Source organism: Microcebus murinus, chromosome 5 (assembly GCF_040939455.1).
Source record: "Microcebus murinus isolate Inina chromosome 5, M.murinus_Inina_mat1.0, whole genome shotgun sequence".
NCBI lineage: Eukaryota > Metazoa > Chordata > Mammalia > Primates > Cheirogaleidae > Microcebus > Microcebus murinus.
In genome coordinates this window covers 70,671,506-70,694,299 of record NC_134108.1, presented here as the reverse complement: position 1 = coordinate 70,694,299, position 22,794 = coordinate 70,671,506, and the positions used below count along the sequence as shown (strand labels likewise).

Sequence of the window (22,794 nt, the reverse complement as noted above, 5' to 3'; positions counted from 1 at the left end):
TGTGGGGCTCTTTGGATTGATTGTTTTATTTGGGTTTAGAAGTAGTTTGTTTGAGTCAAGTGGTACAGTAACAAAGAAACTTACAGAGGAGTTTTACCATGTTATATACCTAAGAAAGCTTAAAAGCATTTGAAAAAAGTCATTTAGATTTTGACCTCAATAATAATAGGAATTTCCTATTACCTCTGATAGAAAAATATAACAAAATTCAATTGAATTCCTCATTTGTCATAAAAAATTACAAATCTATCGTAAATACTGTACATCTATATTTTATTGAATTTAAGATGCTTCGGTGATGGCACTTTCTGGATCTTAGAGAGTTCAATAGACGGTTTCACGCACAACTGTATTATGACTACACCTACCTTACAGTGATCGTAAGACACCATCTACTGTAAAATGTATCCCAATATCAATGACAAAATATACATTTAAAGAGGGGCATATGGTTTATCATTCTTATTATCCTTCCTTAAAATTTATCTCTGAAAGACTCTTAAAAATCAATGTTAGCCAGGAACATTGTAATGAATCTAGAATTTAAAGCTATTAAAATATTCAAACCATAATTTCCAAATATTTCTAGATATAACTTAGTGATAATCTTAGAGACTGAAATAGATTATTCCTTTTCATTGCAAAATAACAGTTTGGAAGTTCCAGTAGAATAACAATAACAAACATCCAAAACAAAATAAAAACCAATTGTGAAATTACCTAGCTCAAGAATGAATAATTACTCCAATAAGTACAAGTTTGATAGTCTCAAATTAATACACATATATTATCAAAAGGAAACCAAATGATTTCAAGACACTTACTTTTTTGATGTGGTACCAGAAATTCCAAGATCTATAAACGGATAAAAGAAAAAAGAATTTAAACCTCCATACTCAGCTTATATGATATGACTTTTAAAAGATCCAAGAATCAGAGGTCTAGAAAAAGTCCTTATTTTGCTTAGGAATGACTGCATTCAGTTATACAAAAGAGAAGTCATATTAGGAAACAAATCCATAGATTTAAAATTTTCTTTTACTTCTTGTTAGACATAAGGATCATATTTAAAGGCCAATTGGTGTCCACAAAAGAGTAAAATATAGCAGGCTTGAGACTGCTGCTATCTTAGAAAGGCCTATGAAGCTGGTGTCTGGGAGCTTGGCTAGTAAATAGCTCTCGACACTGAAATAAACTTTCCCTGAGTGGTAAGGGCAGCTCACTGTGCTTAAACTGTACAAACAATCTGGTTTATGCTGAACACCTGCTCTCCTTCTGCAAGTGTGGAATTTTGGTATATGCCAAGCAGAGAATGCCTACATGATCAGTGTCCAATAAAAATCCTGTGTGCTGAGTCTTTAAAGGGCATCCTTGGGCAGAAACATGTTGCTGTATTTTCATTGCTGGGGGAAGTGTGTGTTCTTTTCCTCATGGGAAAGATAGAGCATAAGGAAGTCTGCACGTGGATTCTTCCAGACCCTGGCTTGTCTTTTTCCCTCATGACCCTGGTTTGTCTTTTTCCCTATGCTGCTGTAATAAATCTTAGCACACGGATGTGCCGAGTCCCACGAGTCCCAGTGAACCCGTGAAATGTGGGTGGTGGTCTTGGAAACACAGTTGGCTTAATCATTCTGCTCTAATCTCTATTCATTTATGACTTCGGCAAATATTTATTGAGCCTCTACATATGCCAGGCATTGTTTTAGGCACTTGGGTACATACCAGGGAAGAAAATAATCAAAGATCCCTCCTATCCTGGAGGAACTTGCATTCTACTGGTGTGAGACACGATAAACAACAAAATAATAAAAAAGTAAATTATATAGACTGCTATTATAGAAGGCTATGATACAGAAAGCCTATGGAAAAGGAAAAGCAGGGTAAGGGGCCTGGGGGCATGATGAGAGTGGGGGCGGATAGTATCACACAGGGTGCTTGGGGAAGGCCTCATGGAGAAGGTGAGATTCCTGCAAGGCTGAGCACAGAGCTGGGGGAGGACTGGGGCTGAGGGAACAGCTAGTTCAAAGGCCCTAATCAGTTGCAGCACTGATGTGTTTGAGCAGCGGTCACTAGTCATTTTGTCACCAGGGATTGGTTTCATGGAAAACAATTTTTCCACGGACTGTGGGGTGGAACTGCCTCAGCTCCACTCAGATCATCAGGTATTAGAGTCTCATAAGGAGCGGCAACCTAGATCCTTCACATGTGCAGTTACGGTAGGGTTCGTGCTCCTATGAAAATCTAACGCTGCCGCTGATCTGACAGGAGGCGGAGCTCAGGTGGTGATGCCGGTGATGGGGAGCAGCTGTAAATACAGACAGAGCTTCCTCACCCACAGCTCACCTCCTGCTGTGCAGCCCAGTTCCTAACAGGTCACAGACCGTTACTGGTCCAGCGCTCAGGGGTTGGGAACTGCACTGTTAGAGGATGATGTTAATATTGCTTACCAAATCTTGGCATTACAAAATAGAATAAGGTGTATATTAACTGAACACCATATACAGAAATGATTACCCATAATTTCAGTCATTTTTTTTGTTTTTAAAAGACAAAAAACTTCACTTTTTAAACTTATTTTTCAATTTGACCAAAAAATTAAATCTACGTGTATTAAAAAATTAAAAAGTTAAACCAAATATTTATTCCTGTTCATGTGAAAAATTGAAAATAAGTAGAAACGTGTCTTAGTTTTATACATGAATCCTTTTTCTCACATTTCTGTGGCAGATGGGACTGCTAAAGCTGAGGGTCTGGACCTCTGTTGCAGGCCAGGTTTCCTGGGAAGAAGGCTCTGAGATGGAAATTATATGGGTTTGATTTGCATTTCATTGATGACTAATTGTGACCATTTTTGCATGTGCATATTGGCTGCATGTATATATTCTTTGGAGAAATGTCTATTCGAATTGTTTCCCATTTTAAAATTACATTATTTGTCTTTTTATTATTGAGTTGTAAGAGTTCTTTATTCTGGGTACAAGTGTCTTATCTGCTAAATGATTTGCAAATATTTTCTCCCATTCTTTGGTTTGTCCTTTCACTTTCTTAATAGTATCACCTATTGCACTAAAGTGTTTAATTTTGATGTAGTCTTATCTATTTTTTTTCTGTTGTTGCTTGTACTTTTGGTGCTATATCTAAGAAACCAAATATTACATAATCTAAGGTCTTGAAGATTTACTACATTTCCTTCTGAGAGTTTTATAGTTTTAGCTCTTACATTTAGTTCTGTGATTAGTTTTGAATTAACTTTTCTTGGTATAAGGAAGGGGTCCAAATTCATTCTTTTTTTTTTTTTTTTTTTTTTTTGAGACAGAGTCTCGCTTTGTTGCCTAGGCTAGAATGAGTGCCGTAGCATCAGCCTAGCTCACAGCAACCTCAAACTCCTGGGCTCAAGCAATCCTTCTGCCTCAGCCTCCCAAGTGGCTGGGACTACAGGCATGTGCCACCATGCCCGGCTAATTTTTTCTATATATATTAGTTGGCCAATTAATTTCTTTCTATTTATAGTAGAGACGGGGTCTCGCTCTTGCTCAGGCTGGTTTCGAACTCCTGACCTCGAGCAATCCGCCCGCCTCGGCCTCCCAGAGAGCTAGGATTACAGGCGTGAGCCACCGCGCCCGGCCCAAATTCATTCTTTTTCATGAGGCTATGCAGTTATCCCAGAACAATTTTTTGAAAAGACTGTCTTTTACTTTATTGAATGGTCTTGGCACCCTTCTCAAAAACCATTTGACTTTATACATGAGGGTTTATTTCTGGGCTTTTTATTCTATTCTATTGGCTTATATGTCTATCTTGATGCCAGTACCATTTGTCCTGATTACTGTAGCTTAGTAGAAGTTCTGAAATTAGAAAATGTCAGTCCTCCAAATTTTTTCTTCTTTTTCAAAATTGTCTGGCTATTGTTCTAGCCAGTTAGCTTTTTAAAGCTGAGATAATTCTCAAAGGTGGTTGACAGCTAAAGACTGTGTGCTGGTGGCTGAAGGTATGAGTCCTTTATTTCTGAAGGGGGTCTAGGTAGCAAACTATGCATGTACAGAAAGCAGCCACTGAAATTTTAGAGTAGGGGGAAATATGCAAATAACATCTCCATGGGCATCGTAAAAGCATTTTCATGGTTGTTCAGGTCAAAGGTAATGAATAAGAAAAAGTACATTCATAGGAAAATGCACAGGTAGAGAAGTCTGTATCAATGATCTGTTCAACTTTTGATGCTGCCTTAAATAATGAAACATATCTGCAATGGCAAACCCATTTGCCTTAATAAAAAAAATCAAATTCGGAGTTAAAAGCAAAGGCCAAACTTTATAATAATAGCTACCCTCGTCTCCTCGGACCCTCTCCTTCACATACTCAGCTCCAGCCAGTAGTCAGTCCTTGATGTTCCTTGAATCTGCCAGGCAAACTTTTCCCCAATGTCTTTGCGCTGACTATTTATTTCATTTACATGCAAATATTTTTCATATAGCCACATAATCACTCCTTTATGTTCAAAATCTTTGCTCAAATTTTACCTCCTCGGTGAGGCTTATTCTAACTCTCACCCTGTAGTATTCCCAACTCCCTTTTGTCTGTTCTGTTTCTTCCCCCATGGAACTTATGAACTAATATACTATAGAATTTACTTATCTTAAAGTTTGTGTGTGCCTTTCCCAAGCTCCATAAGAACAGAAATTTTTTTCTGTTTTGTTCACTCATTTATCTCTAGTGCCTGGATTAATGCTTAGTACTCGATAAATATTTGTTAAATGAATGACTGATACTCATTTTGATACTAAATTTGTGAATGTACTGAATTTAATGTAAGTTACTCAACATTCTTATTTCTAAAGAAATGGAAAAATTAATTCCTTATTACACATGACACATGTGGTTTCATACTTATATATGCTCCCTAGTTTTATCTTTGGTATTTAGATTAAAAATGGCATAGGTATTGCTTATGAGACAATGGCACAGCAGCTGTTTGTCCTCCAAGGAATTGCACTGGGTACAGCACTATGTATTTCTACCTATTCCTTGATATACTTACCCATAAGTGAATCCAAAAACAAAACATATGAGAAGATAGTGAGGAAGAAAAAACCAATTCTCATATGGTTGAGTTAAAGAAAACTAGATTACTCACTGCCCACTAAGCTGGCAAGGGATGAATCAAGATCACTCCCAAGGGGTTTGCTGGCTGCCATGGCGGGACTGGGTGGTACCATTGAGACAGGTGCAGGCTGCCCGGCTGGTGCCATGGTTGGCATCAAAAGATCACCTAGACCATCAAACACTGGAAATCAAATAGACTAGGTTCAGAATAATTGAAAAAAATACCACATGCAAAATTAAAGTGAAATTGTCTTTTGAAAAACTATGGAAATATACGAATATACAATCTTATAAAAGAAGGCATGTAATTCACACTCTTTGTGACTACAACACCAAGAAGAACATGTCTACACAGTTCTACTCAAAATGTATGGAAATACTAATGAACATGAGCAAAGATGGAAAAAAAAATCTGTGTAATGTACAGGAAGGAACACAGACTTTGCAGCCAGAATTGGGCTCCAATTTAGCCGCTTTCCTCACTATCTGTGTGGCTTTTGGAAAGTTACTCTCTGAGCTTTTTAGTGTTCTCTATGTAAATGGGGAGAGTACTACTAACACATGGCTTTGTTGTTAAGATTACATTAGATGACATATGCAGCTTTTTTTTTTTTACCATGCTTGCTCTATATAGGCACTCAAATAAGTGGTAGACTTTGTTATTCTTATTAAAAACAATCACTAAAACACTTTTTATTAAAAATGGTGAGGATTTATAGCAAAGCCTAAGTAATTTGCTCCAAAAACCTAAGATGGTTACTTTTAAAACAATTCTTAAACGAGAAAGAAGATTGCATCTTCTAATTTAGTATGAAATTAGTGTCAAAACAAAATCTAATGGTCAGCACCCAGTAATAAATTAGTACCTGAAAAAGAGTTTATCATATTTTATTTATTTTAATTTTATTTTTTAGAGACAGGATCTTCATCTGTCACCCAGGCTGGAGTACAGTGGTGTAATCATAGATTACTGTAATCTTGAACTCCTGGGCTCAAGTTATCCTCCTGTTCTAGCCTCACAAGTAGTTAGGACTACAGGGGTGTGCCACCACACTTGGGTAATTTACTTTTATTTTTTGTAGAGACAGGGTCTCACTATGTTGTCCAGGTTGGTCTCAAATTCCTGGCCTCAAGTGACCTTCCTCTGCCTCCCCAAGTGCTGGGAGTACAGTTGTAAGCTAATGTGCTTGGCCAGTTGATCATATTTTAGAGGTAACAATTTTGTTTTTTTTTCTCTTTTGTTACAGCAATCTCTTCTGGTTCTAACTTTAAGAGCATATTTAAATTAAACACTATTTTAAGTAATAGGAATCAAATGCCATCCTTGATGGTTCCCCATCATCTTATGATAAATCACCATTTGTTCAGTTTTAAAATGCAAAAAGATCACTCAAAATGCAGACTCATAGTATTTCCATAAGATATTTCTAATATCTATGTCAAAAACTGTGTGGTTGTTAAATTTTATCAAAAAACTATGCATATCTACCATGAACACTACTATACAATAATTTTAAAGTGAAAAAGGACAGCATTCAACTAGGCACTGGCAACAGAAGCAACCAAATTGTCAGGCATGGGATATATTTAGGGTGTTTCTGAAACACATTTAATTGCCAAAAACTCACCAATTGAAAATTTGTAGTAAGGACCCAGCATGGGAAGAACAGAATGGAAGAGAATACAAACAAAATGACAGCAGTGATGAAAGGTTAAAGGCAGGCAAAGAATACTATCTGTGTCTCAACTTCATAAAACTGAGGGCCATGCAAGCTTCAGGGGGTGTAAGCAACAGCACTAGGAGTGTTCAAATATTCAGACACTATGCAAAGATTTAGTACAAAGCATTTGTTTTTCCTTAACCTCTCTAAACCATGTGCATGTGAGCTCATGCAAATAGAGGGTGTACATGTTAAGTTAGATTTCTGCTAAAAATCAAAATCAGAAACACAGAAAGGATTGCAGGTTATTCTTAAAGCTACCAAAACATACTGGAAATCTTTATTAAGTTACAGAATGAGAGATGTATCGAAATTTTAAAAACCAAGTCATCACTCAATAGTTGCTTGCTGTAAATTTCCTGGTAACATACTAACCTTAGGCAGTATATATTATTATCAAGACAAATGAAAAGAATGTTTGAAAGTCACTGCCTCACCTGATGGATCAAAGGAGCTGCTGCTAGAAGTTGAAGGCGTTGTTCCAAAAGCTGCCTCAAAATTGGGCTGTAGCAGGTTATTCTGAGCTGGAGTCACTGGTGATGGAGAAGGGGCCATGAAAGAACCCCCAAATCCTGAAAAAAAAATTTCCAGAAAAATGTAAGCAGAAAAAAAACTAAAGGTGGGTAAAGGTTATAAAAACAAAGTTAGAAAAAGTTATGGAAAACCCAAAAGGAATCAAGTGAAGGGAGATTAGCAGTCAATGAAACCAGGAAAGGTCATTTTTGAAGGATAATATCTTGATATGTATCATGTATTAATGAGAGATTTAATTTAATCAGAAATAAGATAGCACACAAGAATATATACCCTTATTAAGAGAGCCTGTGGCAACCAAATCTATTATTATACAATGAAGTACATAAAGCACAGAAGTATCACTAGGGTTATAATTCATATAATTATCTTCATGACACTGAATTTTATGTTTCTTCAAATCACAATACCAGGTATTAGAAAATGTTTAATTACAAAACTTTTAGTTGGCTTAGTATTATAATAAAATACAAATCAGAAAATATGCATAAAATCCTCCTTAATGACTTTTATACATGTTCTAGCTTCACTGCTGGTACTACCAGTGCACGCCCCCAACACTGCTCTCAGGATTCCTAAATAGTCACTGGGAAGGGAGACATCCTGTCTCTAGTCTTGACTTCCTCCAATCTAATTTCTGCAGTGCAGCCAGAGCAATCTTTCTGAGAGGAAAATGTTGACTAAGTTACTTCTTTGAAATCTTTTATTGGCTCCCCATAACTTTCAGATACATGTAATGCGAATTCCTTTGTATAGTGATTCCTTCTGTCTCTGCCCACTGGTCCTCCCCAACCTTGCAAACTAGGTGCTGTGGCCATAACCTGCCACAGGAAGAGTGTCAGATGCCTGCTCTGGGAGGACTTCCTTGCCCTTATACTGCTACCCACTGCTACCAATGTCAACTCCCCACCCACACTCCGACACACAAGCCACGTGTCCATAGCACCTGGTACATAGATAGCCCCATCCTATTCCCATCATACGTCTGTACCCCCATCCTCCTAACTCCAACCCACTGGATGGCTTTTTGGGATCAGGAATTGTATCTTCTTTTCTTGTTTTTTCACTAACATCTAGCATGGTGCCTAAAAACACTGAATTAATGTTTATTGAATGAAAGAAACTTTTGAACATAAAAAGTGAGGAGAAATCAAGGACTATTGTAAAGTAATCAAATTTCAAATTAAATATTTATCCTTTGAAGGCTGTAAGCAAATAATTTCTGTCAATCAACACACAGAAAAAGAGGTAGAGGTCACTCTGTATTGCTTCTGTACAACCTGTGAAGGAAGTGATGTCTTAAGACACTAGATGATGGCCTATTATAAAATAATTTATTACTACTATGTGTCTGCCTTATACATAGTTTGGGCATACATTCCTTTCAAATTTAGCCATATCATCTCTTCTTCACAAACTGCTTGCAAAAACAAAGAACATTTCAAAAACATCCTTAAGCTTACATTCTAAAAAAACAATTTATAATTTTGAAAATAACTTCCACTAAACTTCTCCAGTTACTATTTTCTAAAGCAGGTGGCAATATTGTTCAAGTCACCGCTACTGCTGGAAACTAACAGTGACATGTGTTTAGGTTTTCCTTTTATACATATGGAAAAATTACAATTTGAAAAGACTGCTGTTTATTAGAAGATGATCTTTATAGTTCATGATGGTTACTTTAAGTGATTTTAATATTGGAATGATATAAGCATCATGTAACTTTCTTTACTGAAGAAAATACATTCTCCAGATGAGTAAGAACTAACATCATTATGAAACAAAAATGTGCTGAAAGTACCTATTTTTGTGGCTGTGACCATTTTGACTTTAGGGAGATTGATGGCTGTGTTAATGTTGATTTTTTTTTTTTTTGAAACATCATGCGCACATCTCAAGTCGAAATATGGCTGTGGCTAATTGAGACCATTGTTCTATGTTGTATGGTGCTCTTTGACACAGGTGAATGTGGAGACAACTGTTCTTTGACTCTCAGTATCTTAAAACTTGGCCAAAGAAAGGGCAATTTATTTTAGAATCCTAACATATTACTGTTGGAAAGGGCCTTAGGATCATCTGATTCAATCCTTCCAACTATGGCTTCCATCTATGACTTAAAAAGAAGTTAACACACCTAGCCAAGATTCAGTAAAAAGAGGAAAACATGTACATTTACCCAGGCCCTCTACTTAGTGCCACTAAATTTTACTTTATGGTAAAATTACATCCATAGGTGAAAGTGAAAGGTAAAGCCAACACTGGCATGGACTCACCAAGTGCCAGGCACTGTTCTAAGCTTTCTTCTTTAGGTTGAACCATATGAATCACACGAATTGCTGATATTTGGCCATTTTGGTCCTTTGAAAACAGCAATTTTGTATGGTTCAACCTAAAACACACATTAGTTTATTTAAGCCTCACAGCAATTGCATGAGGTTCAACTGAGGTCAGAGATGTTAAATAATTTGCTCAAGATCCCAGGATGGCAAATGTCAGATCCAGGATTCCACACAGGAGGTCTCCAGAGCCTGGGCTCTTCACCACTGCACTAAGAGGCCTCTCTCCCACAGCCTGAAACAACACTGAGTTGTAGCCTTCACACACATTTTAAATTTGAAAGAGACCTGGCAGCATGGTTTTTTCTATTATATTCAGTTCTTATGAAGTAGGTGCCTTCACAAACCTAGAATAATTAAACAGCTTATTAGGTGATATAAAATGACCAACTGATTATCTTTAAAAAAAAAATCAATTGTTATGCTTTCAATGAAAAACAGGAAAATTATAGACATTAATGAAGAATTTGGGAGACTCCTCCTATTAAGTAACTGAAAAGTTTTAGAGCCCTGGAAAATAGAGTTAATAGAAAAACCCAAACCACTAATCTTTCTATATGGTTCTGTTTTATTTTAATAAAGGTATTCTATGGAATGGAATTAGAAACAAGGTAATAATCAGCAGGCTTCTGGATGGCCTGTGATCATATCTGAATTGTCCTACACTGTGAATAGCCAACTATCTTCACGTACTCAACCATCTACAGACGCACTGCCCTTTATCACTGATGACCAGTCTTACGAATGCATCTCTCTGAAGGGAAACAGTCTACATGCTTAACAAAGTCTATTGATACAGATATATCAAACCTGACCATCACAGTCTACATGGCACATTCTATCATTTTGGTTGGGAGAGTGGAATTTTAAAACTATTGATAGATAAAGACACTCCCACACAGGATGATAGACTTAATTGATCCTCTGTAGACCGTCCCGGTTAGTAGAAGTTGCTATTATAGTTTTTAATCCCACACTGAACACATTTGTATTTTAAAGTCAGTCCAAGGACTTCTGTGGTCCTGCCAAAAAGTCATCTGCGTAATGTGTCTAACAGAACACATGCCAAACGACAAAGGGCTTCTAAGGCTGGCCAATATTGTCCCCTGCCTTTGGAATTAAAGACAGGATGTGGCACGTTTCTATGCTAGTACATATTTATGGTATAGTCACCTCAAAATTGTGTCTGTTATGGAAGAACATGGTTGTCCTACTTGATGTCAACCTCAGAAGTTAGGCATGTCCTTCAACACACCTAACTCTCCTTAATAATCAGTTTTTACCTTTATCATCCTGGAATCTGTCTAATATCTTTCAAACATCTATATTTTCAGTTGGTGTATCTTGAGCAGAGTTTGACAGCTTTATTCTTCACTGTGTGAAATAATATTTCATTAATTATTCATTAGTTATTCCTTTTATTTCATTAAACTTAACTTTCAAGTTTTCAGCCAGACTCCATTTGAGATATGGATAATGTCTGTATCTTACCAGAAATCTCAATGGCTTGGAGAGAATTACTCTTTTGTTGTTGTTGTTGTTACATTAACCAATTCTCCCACCCCTTATTCCTTTCCTCCCTTTCTTTCATTACTCTGAGAATTATTCTTTTAGTCTTTCTTCATTGGCCACAATGGTTGCCTTCTCCAGAATGTTCTCTCCTTTCACTATACTGGGTGTGCCAAACAATTTGAGATTTTTACTTAAGGGGTAAAAGAAGACTATGGTGATATTTCAAGTATAGTTCAGTTCTGAAATTGGTATCATCTGACAGTTCTAGAACTGAATTTGAATAAAGAAGAATAATACGTCCATTCTTAAGAGGCTATCCACTTAGTCTTTGTTTTCTGGTTTTAAAATGCATAGCAGTTTTTGATAAAGCCTTCTCCTCAGTTTTAAGATGGTTCTTAACTTTGGTTTAAAGATCTCTGAAATCACTTTAATATTTAATTATGCCATATATTTATTGTCTTACTCTTATGATTTACATGTAAATGTATCCTCTCAAAAAAAAAATCTAATCTTAGCATGGGGTAAAAGTCCTCAGTCCAATGACAAAAGTTTCTTTTGGACAGTCTAATCCTCCCCGACAGTGCCTGTGTATTATTTTTCTTTTTTATTCTTTCACAAAATAGTTTTATTACTAACAGTCAATAATATAAGATTGTAGAGAATCCTTCACAAAATACAATTCTTTCTCTTCCCCCTTTATTTATTTATTTTGGTTCAAATTTCTACTTTGAACCCAATCACATTTGTGGCCTTATTATCTATGCTTAGGCTCATTTAATTTTTTTAAATAAAAATTTCAAAAACCATTCCTCTTTATTTCAATAGATTGTGGACTTAGCTGATTCTTCCCCTCATAAACACAGACACAAGTATTCACTGCAAATTACCATGCACAGTGCCCCAAATATGTGTTCTACATGATACGCATTCAACACAAATGTATGGGTAATGTGAAAACTCAGAAATAGCTATCAGCTAAATTACATATATAAATGTGACTGTGATTTTATATTGTGTTTATTAGCAGGGTTTTATATTCCTTTTTTCTTTCTTTTTTTTTAGGGGATTGGAAAGTTGCTCCTAGTCCACAGGATAGAATTATGTTAATATTTCATAATGTTCTTTAGGGAGAACAGGACTTCCCGATGCTTTGGTACTTGAACAGATACAAGAACTGTTTTTCTATAAGCAAAACAGGAGGAAGTATGTCAAGCTTGCCCCCAAAATGAAGACCTCCAGAAATTAAAAGTAATTTAGAATTTCTTACATCAGGCTGTAAGGTGAAAGGAGAATTAGTTTGTCTCATGTCAAGTATATCAGACAGTCACATGTTTAAATTAAGTTATAAGAATTGTTCTGAAAACAAACTAGACATTAAAACCTATCTATACTTATTTACACTAAATATTAATTTATTTGAATAGAAAAATACCAGAGAAATAAGAAAGTATACATAATACACACCACCGAAAGGGTCACATGAGGTAGTAGAAACGGAAAGCGCATAGTAAATAAGACCTATGTAAATGATATTGTTACTTATACCACTGATTTCTCCTCTTTTCCACCCCATTTTACTAGGATTTCAGAATGGGCAACACAGTTGAATAATGTAAGCTTATTTTTGGTGAGAGAACTAATCTATATTTTTTGTACACTTCCCCTGCTGGACCTATCCATATACCACGCTGTGCAGTTGAGGCTTAGGTACCTCTTGTCCCAGATGTGTTTTAGATCCTATCCCCCAGAATCCAATCTCTCAGCTCTGTTACTAACCTCTGACTTGGAATTGGATGGAACATTCTCTTTTCCCACAGGCTTTGACTGGCCTCTCTGCTCTGGTTCCTACTGTCCTGGGCTCTTTTTTGGAAACACAGTATCTCAAAATATCTCTAACCCTAGAGAACACAGAGAGACCACAGTGGACAGAGGGCACTGAAGTAGACACTGTGGCTTTGCAGCACTGGAAGTGGTCAACAGTGGCTGACCACTCTGCCAGGCTCCTGTCTGGTAGGCTTCAAAATTCCCTTTGCAATCTGTGGCAGGTGAAGGGATACGCAGGATGAAAGAAAGCCTTCTTAGAATTATGCAAAATGTCAGAACATTTGATTTCATGTGCCGTTTCAACCTTACTTATAACTTCAGAGCAAAAGCTTTGTAATCAATAATCTCATTTAAAAATGAACAAGGTCATGTTCCCCTCAAATAGCCATTTAAAACCATGTTATTTCTGTGTCATGTTAAAATTTTATTGCTGAAGCTTGAAAATTTGAATTAAGTTTATTCGTTTAGTAAGAGCTTGAAAGTTTCTGTGGCCAATTTCAAACTGCTATGAAGAATATTTAGGCCAGGAGAAAAGCCAGGCAAACTAGTATTGTTCCCCCAAGTAACCAGCTGTGGTTTGAGTTAAGTGCATTGTCTCATATCAGATTTGCAGCTTTCAAAGTCTACAACAACATCATTGTGGGGCCCTGCTCGTTTATCATTCAGGAAAATACCAGCTGGCTGTCACTGGCACGATGGATTCAGCACTCGAGAATGTCATGTTTGATCAAGGTAGTGGGAAGGATGGAAAAGACACAAAAGTATTATTGCCCCAGGGAATGACTGTTAAATAACCAGTCTGCATTGCTGATGGAAGGAAAGATTAGGAGCAGGGCTGCGACTGTCCTCTAGCTTCCGGAGGAAGGATTTGACCTCAAGCCAAGCCCTGAAGGTTGACGAGGGTCCTGAAGGATCTGCCATTATTCATTACTAGTTAAAAAATGAATGTTCCTTAGCCTGCTGTATACGGTGTCAGGACTGTTCATTGTATAACTTACAATTTATGACTGCACCCACACTAAACATGGGAACGAGTCACCTGCCATATCAAGAGCTATGTGGCTACCAGGGTATTTTAGCTGAGAGACTCCAGGCATGGTGGCTTCCCTTATCAGTTCCTTGTCAACCTTAGGACAAAAATGCATACCTTGTGGCGACTGCAGAGTGACCCTGGAAGCTGCATTGGAATGTCTCAGGTCTCTGTAATACTACTGCTGGGCTTCCTGTTTTGTATCCTTCTAAGTTAAAATCAGAGTGAGATAAACCAAGAGCACCACCTGGGTTTGATAGTCTGAACCTACACTTACTACTGTGGTCTTGCAACTGGCAAATGCCTTGCGTTATAAATACAACAATTTCTAGGTCAAGCTATCATTAAGCACACTTTGTCTTGCCCCCAAGAAAGACCAATATTTGGCTTATACTGTCTTAGTTCCTTAGTTCCTTAGTTCCTTGAACTGTTTCCTTTAATTCTATCTCTACTATCCTGGCAGTAAGCAATAATCCTAGGCACATTGTACCAATCTACTCCACACGATGGCCCTGTTGAACTGGGAACACTCCATGAGTTTTCACAGAGAAAAACCGGTCAGCTTGTTTAAAAAAGTGGCATATGTAATAGCAGCTTTGACCCCATGGTAGGAATCTGTAAAGGGTTCTCGTAGAGTGATTCATATATTACACAACCAATTGCGAAACATCGTGGTACATTTTCCCACAAATTCTTTAACAGAAAAGATGGGCATAGACATTACAAGTTAAAATTGCTACATAAGCATGTTACCTTTTTAATAAACAAAAAGAAACATGCTGACTGAAAGTCAGGCAGATTAGGAGCTTCCAAGAAGCCACAGGGGTGGCTCATATATGTGATTTTTCAGACTAATTGCATAAAATACTGGGAAATAATCAAACTTCTATTATACAATGTCTTTTCAATTTCATGTCTTAGAAGGAAAACATGCACTCTGCAATTTATGTAATATCTGTTACTTATAAAAATATATCCAAACTTAGCGTCTACAAAACACCATTTCATTTATTTAATTAATTACCAGCTAGGAGGTCTGCCGATGCTGATGAGCTAGAAGCAGCCTGAGATGCAGGTTGGGGTTCAGAAGCACTACTTCCAAATGCATCTATCCATTATCCATTATGCAGCAGAAAAGTAAGAGAGTGTAAACAGTAAATAATTTAAGTATTGCGCAGAGAAATGTATAGGCATGATACTGTACAGTGAGCTCATCTCCTGTGGGTTTGTGAAATGATTAAGTGAACTAAATTATGTTCTGACCAGTTTATTCTCTCAAAAAAGAGTTCTAAAAATTTAAGAATTAACACCTTTTTGTAGGATTAATTCCTTTTTATTTTTTTACTAAAACTTTTGGACTAAATCCTGTCATCTATCAAAATAGTTGATCAAGGTTTTAAAATTTTCACCAAAAGGTACTAAAATAGAATTGTTCCATTTAGAATTCTATTGAACTTTTAAAAAATTTCATAAATTAAATTCGAGCAGCAGCAACATTAGTTGTACCTATACATCAAGGTTCAGTGTTTGTTTGACACAAGTTTTGACCCCCTAGTATCAGAGACTGTGACATCTTTGCACTCTTCATGCATCCATCATGGTGTACACTACGATGCTTCAATGTATAGTAGTACTTGATGTAGACTGAACTTTCTAAGGATGGTATTTTAGCCCAAAGCCAAAGACAATTATGGGTATTCATGAATAAATCACTTTAGACCTTTCTTTAAAAAAAATTTTACTGCTAATAGAGGCTTAAGATATATCATCCAAATGAGTAGCTCGAGTTAATTCAGTACATCTCTCTGCCTTCAGATAACATATAAAGGAAGAGGAGAATGCATTACAATCAGCAACACATTTTCCAATCCTTCTAATTCTTTGGAAGGAATTTAAAACGTTAAACTCAACATAAATAAACCCTACAGAACAGTGTACAACATCTAGAGCTTATGCTTCCAGTTTTATCCGGCTTATTTGTTTTCAACTCTAAGTTATCTAGCTCATGTTTGTATTGCTTTTGAGAACTTAGAAATGTCCATTTAGCCCAGATCCAGATCACCAAGGAAGAACAGTAGAAGGAAGTTCCAATCAGGTGATTCTATATTAGGATGAACAAAAAGCGGAAAACATAAAGACTTCAGATGAAAAATTATCTAGTTTTGTTAGGTCATGCACTGAAAATTACGATGAATGGATGAAGCTGAAGATGGTGGCAAAGAAATGAAAAAGATCTTAAAAACTTAAGTTTACATTTAAGAGATGGAAATAACTTCACATAGTTGAAAGAGAAAATGATGAAACAGAATGAAATAGAAGATCTAAAAATGATTCTGAAGGAAAAAAAAAAAGATTCCTTAGGTGTTGAAGGAGGAGAGATACGCACCCCCAAAAAGGTCTATCACACCTGAAGAATCCACCTTTGCTGGAGAGGCAGTGGTTGCAGGTGATGGTGCTGCAAATGTATCCACTGCAGTGAAGCACAGAACAGGAAAAAGTGCACGTCACCCGGAGGGAAATAAAACCTTAAGCCTTGACAAACAGCATCTTCAGATTTCATGATTAACTCCAGGCAGGAAGGCTATAGATACTCTTAACAGTTAAGGAAAAGCAAATGGATTTTAAAATATATACTTTCCAGAGCAAAATAAAATTTGACTCCTTAAGGTAAGAGGTTTTAGTGTGAAAAAAAGTTTTCTCTTTTCATCAGCTTTAGATTTGAAATATTAATCCTCATCAGCTGGTGATGGGCCAAAGAATAAGATTTTTTTTTTTTTTTGAAAATACATTTTGAGTTTAAAAGAACTCAAGACAAACCCATGTGTTGTCACATCCACCTCTCCACGAGTAACCCCCACAAGACATCTTTGAAGGCTTGACCTTGGCAAAGCACTCACCGGATAAGAGGTCAGCAGTGAGAGAACTCTCAGGCACAGGAGAGGCCCCTTGTGGTGGAGAGGAGAAAGCATCTTCCAAAAGTGAAACAAACCAAAACCAAGCAGAGGTAAGTAGTAGAAAGCTGAAATCAAAGTCAAAAATCTAACAAATGCATTATCACAGGTGAGTACAAAGAGCTTAAGCATGAAAACATCTAAGAAAATGAAATAAGAAAAAAAGGGTTGCTTTGGTTTTACCTGTACCAAACAGGTCTATGCTAGGGGCAGCATCTGGTTTAGGCGCTGCAGCGACTTCAGGTGCAGACTCAAACAAATCTAAGACCAAGAACACATATGCCTTTACTCAACTTGAACAAGCCCGAAACAGTATCACTTCCCAGTTCTGAATTAGCACTTTGCAGAACTCTGAGTTAAGCAGCAAATGGTTCCTAGAGAACCATTTAATTACATAGTCTGCATGCAGTAATAGTTGTGTATGCAGTACAGCTCAAGGACCAGAATTCAATCCACCAGGTGGAAAGAGTTCAACAAGGACAACAACAACAACAAAAAATTACCACCAAAGATATCTAGAGCAGGAGGAGCGGTGGTGGTGGTGGCAGCGGAGGTGGTAGTAGTGGTGGTGGCGGCGGCGGTGGCAGCGGTAGTGGCAGCAGCGGCAGCTGCAACGGCAGGAGCAGGAGAAGGAGCAGTTGCGGGAACCGGAGGGGCTGTGCTAGCTGTAGGGGTAACTACAGGAACACTGGTCTCTGGTGGCTTCATTGCAAAGAGGTCCAACTCGGGTGCAGCCTCTGCACTACCTTCAGATGGGGCAAAGGGGTCTTTTGGAAAGGAAAGTGGAGACACATACAGCATCAGTAAGGAAAGAGACAAGAGAGAGTGTCATACTAGGGGTAAGAGACACCGTACACAGATATTTACACGCTAGCTAGGTGTGAGGTTGCTTGGATTTAACTACTATCCTCTTAGCAGGGGTAAGTGATTGGGATGTTGCTTTTCTAAAGGAAAAAGAAAACCTAGTAGGTACCACAAGTTTAGAAACTGAAACACTTTGCAAAGTGCCATAAGATTAGCCTAATAATCTAGGAATAGAGATTGTCATCTTTCAAAGTCTTACTTAATCAGTCAATTTGGCAGCTTTGAAAATTCATTAAAACATGCCAATATATTTGAACTCAACGTTACGAAAGAGCACAATATAGCATTAGAGAAAAAGAAAACATTAAGAGAGCATACTTGTACTGACAAAAATTGTCAATCTTAAGAAATTGTCAATTTTGATAAGTATGCACTTCCTTGTCTTAATGTTTTAAATGCTGGCATTATCTGTCTAGTTATGATGAATGAGACTTTACACTCAGGAGAAAACAAAATTAGAAAAACACATGGCCATATCTAACTACAGGGGCTTCACATTAGGACAGAAAAATGACAGACTGGCTCGTGACTGTAAACCCACCATTTCCTGAACATGCATCGAGTGCTGCTGCTACGGGGGTTGGGGGGGCTGGTGCGGCGGCCCCTTCGGATGCTGCAGGGGCCTCCCCAGGAGAAGCTGCAAAGGCATCTTGGGTGCAGTTTTTTAAAACAACAGAAATTAAAGGAATAAAAAGAGAAGAAAATATAGTAAAAGAACCAAGTTAAATTGTGAAGAAGGCTCCCTTATACAACATGAATTTTTTAAAATGCATTTTTATGGCCCATGCAATGTTGGCGGTCACAAAACAATTACTCTTGGTGTACCTTTGTGTCAGTTAACATGCAAGTGATGTAGTGTTGCTACTGCTGAGGCCTATTGAGATCCAAAAGGTAACGAGATTCTCATTGTATAAGGGCTCTGAGAAGCATGTTTTATGCACCATAAGAAATTAATGGATGTGAAAATTAAAACACAAAAATAACTAATTTAAGACATTAAACTTTCATGTCCAGGCAATACTTATTCACTGTGTTATTATAATGTCTCTGACTACTGGCTTCTAACAAACATGATGTCTTCTTTAATGCTAATAAAATTAAATATATGATGGCAATGTAAACAAACGATTCTAGTTTTAAATTTTTTTATAATCTAGTATAGGCAAAATTACATGAAAGTTTAACATAAAAGGTTTACTAAAAGGGTTCATAAATATTAAGTCTTCACTATCCTTGAAAAGCATTTCAGACATAACCAAGAATTTGTTTTAAAGAAATAAAAAGATAAAATTAGGGTATAATGCCATAACACTCTTATATTTTTCTAGTCATTTGGAAAATGATCTATTTTTAACAGATTACAAATATAGTTTCATGTTTTAAGACTACATTATTATTTATAGTAGAAAACCATTAACATACAAGCAGCTATAGTTTATAAATGCCCAATTTACAAATGTCTGATGTGTACAAATGGTTTCCAGTGCGTTTCATCCAACAAACCATGTTAAAGAGTCTTGAGCTTGCATAGAGATTCTCTAGTTTCAAAAGTACAGAAGGAATCAAGCCATCGTAAGTATGACAGGCTTAGGAGAGGAAACCTCTGGGTGGTGGGGACCTGCCCCCCACCTAGAACCTGCCACTTATCTGCTACACTTCCCATCCCCAAATTCCGTCTTCCACATCTACCAGTGTTCCCTAGAACAATGTTTCTCCAATCATTAAAAAAATGTGTCAGATATACTTGAGAAATGCTACACAGTGTATCCTCCTTCCTGGAGAGTTACTTAGTATATTAGGCTCTAGGAAGTCCTGCAGTCAAGACACTCGTTTCTCAGTTTCAGCCAGCATGTCCCAAACTGATATGAGTATGAAACACTCTTCAGTAATAACCTGAGATTGAGTGTTGTTATATGGATAACAAACATTAAGTCAGAGACTTCTATGGGTTAAAACGTCCTTTAGAAAAACACAAATATCCCTAGAGGGGAAAATAAGCATCAGTTATTTATATCTTACAGATTAATTTGATCTGATTGCTTCTCTCAGCTATACTGAGGGTATGGATGTTCTGAGTAGAGGTCGGGGGAGAGGTCAAATGAATAATACTAAAGAATGAAAAATACATCAAGGCACAGGGCAGGCCTACTTCCTAGATGCCAAGTTAAGCATACTATACTTGAGGACTTGGAGCAATATGAGAACAGGAAGAGCAGGGGCAGAAGAACACAAGAAAGGTATAAGACAAATTTGGGAGGCCTGAAAATATCTTGCCATGAGTTGGGTCTGTTTTCTTTCTTTTGATTTCCATAGATCCCAGAACCGAGACTAATAATATTGATAAGAGTCAAAATAGTAATAGCAGTCATATCTTGGGGACATTATTAAATTTAATTCCTGCAACTATCTTATGAAGTAGATTGTCTCCATTCTGTAGATGGAAGAACCAAAGCTCAAAGATTTTAAGTGTTCTCACCATAAACAATACTAAGTGATGTAGGCAGATGTTAATTAGCTCAACTTAGCCAATCACAATGTATACATATTTTACAAGATTATGTTGTATATGACATATATATATATATAATTTTTGTCAATTAAAAAATAAATTACTTTTAAAAAAAAATTCTGAGTGACTTGACCAAGGTCAGCAAATAGAGTTAGCATTTGGTCCAAAGTTGTCTGAGCTTTGTGCATTTAGCTACCCTCCAGCAATGTTATGAACTGTGTCACTTTCTACTACACTATTTCCCCCTTTTAGTATGGAATAAACATCAGTGAAATTAGTCCCAGGGGTCAAACAGGCATTCATGAACTGACATCTTTAGGTTATCACTTATGTGTAAGTAAATGAAACCTCTATTATTAAGGCTACATCCTCAAGAGAGGTGTCCCCTCAATCCCCATCAGCAAAACATCTCCCTTTTAATACTTCTCTTGTTACATAAAACTAAACATTATGAACTTAACTCAGCTACTCCTGTCAAAACTTTTCTTAAAGGTAGGAACTCCAGCTGCTCCCAATCCTCACTATTTGAGTGTTCCCAGCCCAGGAGAAGGGCATGTGAATGAGCCTCCAGATGGCACTATGCCCAGTCACTGTTGATTGTAGCCAGGAAAGGGACCTTGAGCAAGAACTGCCACCTGAGCTCAGTCAGCCCCAGAACTGTGAGAGATCATAATTTTTTTTTTTTTTTTTTTTGAGACAGAGTCTCACTCTGTTGTCTGGGCTAGAATGCAGTGATGTGATCATAACTCATTGCAGCCTCCAACTTATGAGCTCAAGCGACCCTCCTGCCTTAGCCTCCCAAATAGCTGGGACTATAGGCACACACTATCACACCCAGCTAATTTTTCTTATTTTTTTTTGTAGAGATGGAGATGGGGGGGTCACTAAGTTGCCCAGGCTGGACTTAAACTCCTGACCTCAAGCAATCCTCCCACTTTGGCCTCCCAAAGTGATAGGATTACAGGTGTGGGCCACCACACCCAGCTGAGATAATAAAATTTTGATGTTGTTAAAACAAAAATTCTTTTAATAACTAGTTTTTTTCATTATCAGTGGGAGCATTATCTTTCCAGTATGCAAACTTAAGCTACTTCCAATCCAGTTCTCTTTTCCTTGTTACTCATTTGCAGTTCATTTCTACATTCTGCCAGATTTTCAACCAGTGCTATTTCCTGGACGTGCATGCTCTTCCTGTTCCACAGTTATGACTCAGTCCAGGCCTAACTCATAAACTGATCTGACTACTATAGATCAGTCTTTTTTTTTTTCCTAGTACTCTAGGAAGAATTTTCCTCTCAAACTTTTTATCATGTGACCACCTCTCTTAAAACTTCTCATAGCTATTATTTCCCCCAGCGTTAACTATTCTTCCGATATGCTCCAGCCACATAAGCTACCTTTAAATCACATACTCAGCATAAGGGTCCTAATTGTTCTCAACAGCCCAAGAGTCACCATTCCGGCTCCTTTTCTTCCTCAAATGTCTTATATTATAAGGCTCTTACATGAGATCTAGTTGTAAGTACTTAAATTTAAGTGTTGGTTTTCAGAAGGTTGGTTAACTTTGGTTAACCAGCCTGTAAAAACGGAGTCAGGCTTGTGAGGTAAGTTCTTCGGTTTTCCAGCCACTTGGTTTTGTGTTTGCAGACTAGCATTTTCATAAAGGCTGACTCACAAACTGACACAGTTGATGGAAAAGGTACCCTCCTGGGGGTGCAGAGGCATTAGCATCAGTATTTAGAAAAATCTTGTGTTTTGCAAAGCGATGTGTTATTGTTAGTGAAGTCTGCATAATTAAAAAATAGGATGTTTTTAAGGATTTTGTCTTTTATTTTTATCAATATTTATGAGTTTTACTACATTTTTTAAGCATCACATTGCCTTATAATCCTGTTCTACATGATCACAGAGAGCAGATTTTATTTCTTAAAAGTTCATTTTAAAAAATAAAGTATTTAGTAAATGAAATGTATCTGAAAAAATTTTTTAATGACTTGCATAAACTACTTACAATGAAATGACTAAAACGTTATGTGGGTGTTAATCTGGATATTTGTTATAAATAACAGAAATTTACTATTTTCTAAATTTGTAACTTAAATAAAGTACTAAAAGACATATTTTAATGTTTTACTATTTCATATTCATAAAATTAAATAGCCATTTTTCTGAAACTAAAATTCATTAAGTTTATTTCTATAGATATCTACTTAGTTGCTATACATGTTACACAGAACCTTTTGGGTGTGTTTTACAGTTGTATAAATAAAATATAATTGGTGCCTTTATTATTCTCAAGGTCTGCTACTTGCCCATTATAGAGTAATAAAATATAAAAAAAATGGGCACACAAAATGGCCAAAGAGAAGTTAGGTTAGGTTTATATATAAAATAAAATCTTTAAATTATTTCT

General features: G+C 36.8%; 1 protein-coding gene across 16 annotated transcripts in view; it reads right to left on the bottom strand.

The window, feature by feature from the left end:
• The window catches only part of SNAP91 (synaptosome associated protein 91), a 135,649-nt gene that overhangs the window by 19,802 nt on the left and 93,053 nt on the right, over positions 1–22,794 (bottom strand). For 8 of the 16 annotated variants that reach the window (XM_076003138.1, XM_076003142.1, XM_076003139.1 and 5 more), the window contains exons 16-24: positions 18,414–18,521; positions 17,512–17,775; positions 17,192–17,269; positions 16,955–17,026; positions 16,444–16,527; positions 15,082–15,165; positions 7,259–7,393; positions 5,132–5,281; positions 825–855 (exon numbers count right to left, since the gene is read on the bottom strand). In XM_076003138.1, the coding sequence (XP_075859253.1) occupies positions 825–855; positions 5,132–5,281; positions 7,259–7,393; positions 15,082–15,165; positions 16,444–16,527; positions 16,955–17,026; positions 17,192–17,269; positions 17,512–17,775; positions 18,414–18,521 (1,006 nt within the window). The remainder of the gene's footprint in view (positions 1–824; positions 856–5,131; positions 5,282–7,258; positions 7,394–15,081; positions 15,166–16,443; positions 16,528–16,954; positions 17,027–17,191; positions 17,270–17,511; positions 17,776–18,413; positions 18,522–22,794) is intronic. The other 8 variants (XM_076003145.1, XM_076003143.1, XM_076003140.1 and 5 more) reach the window with 4 other exon arrangements.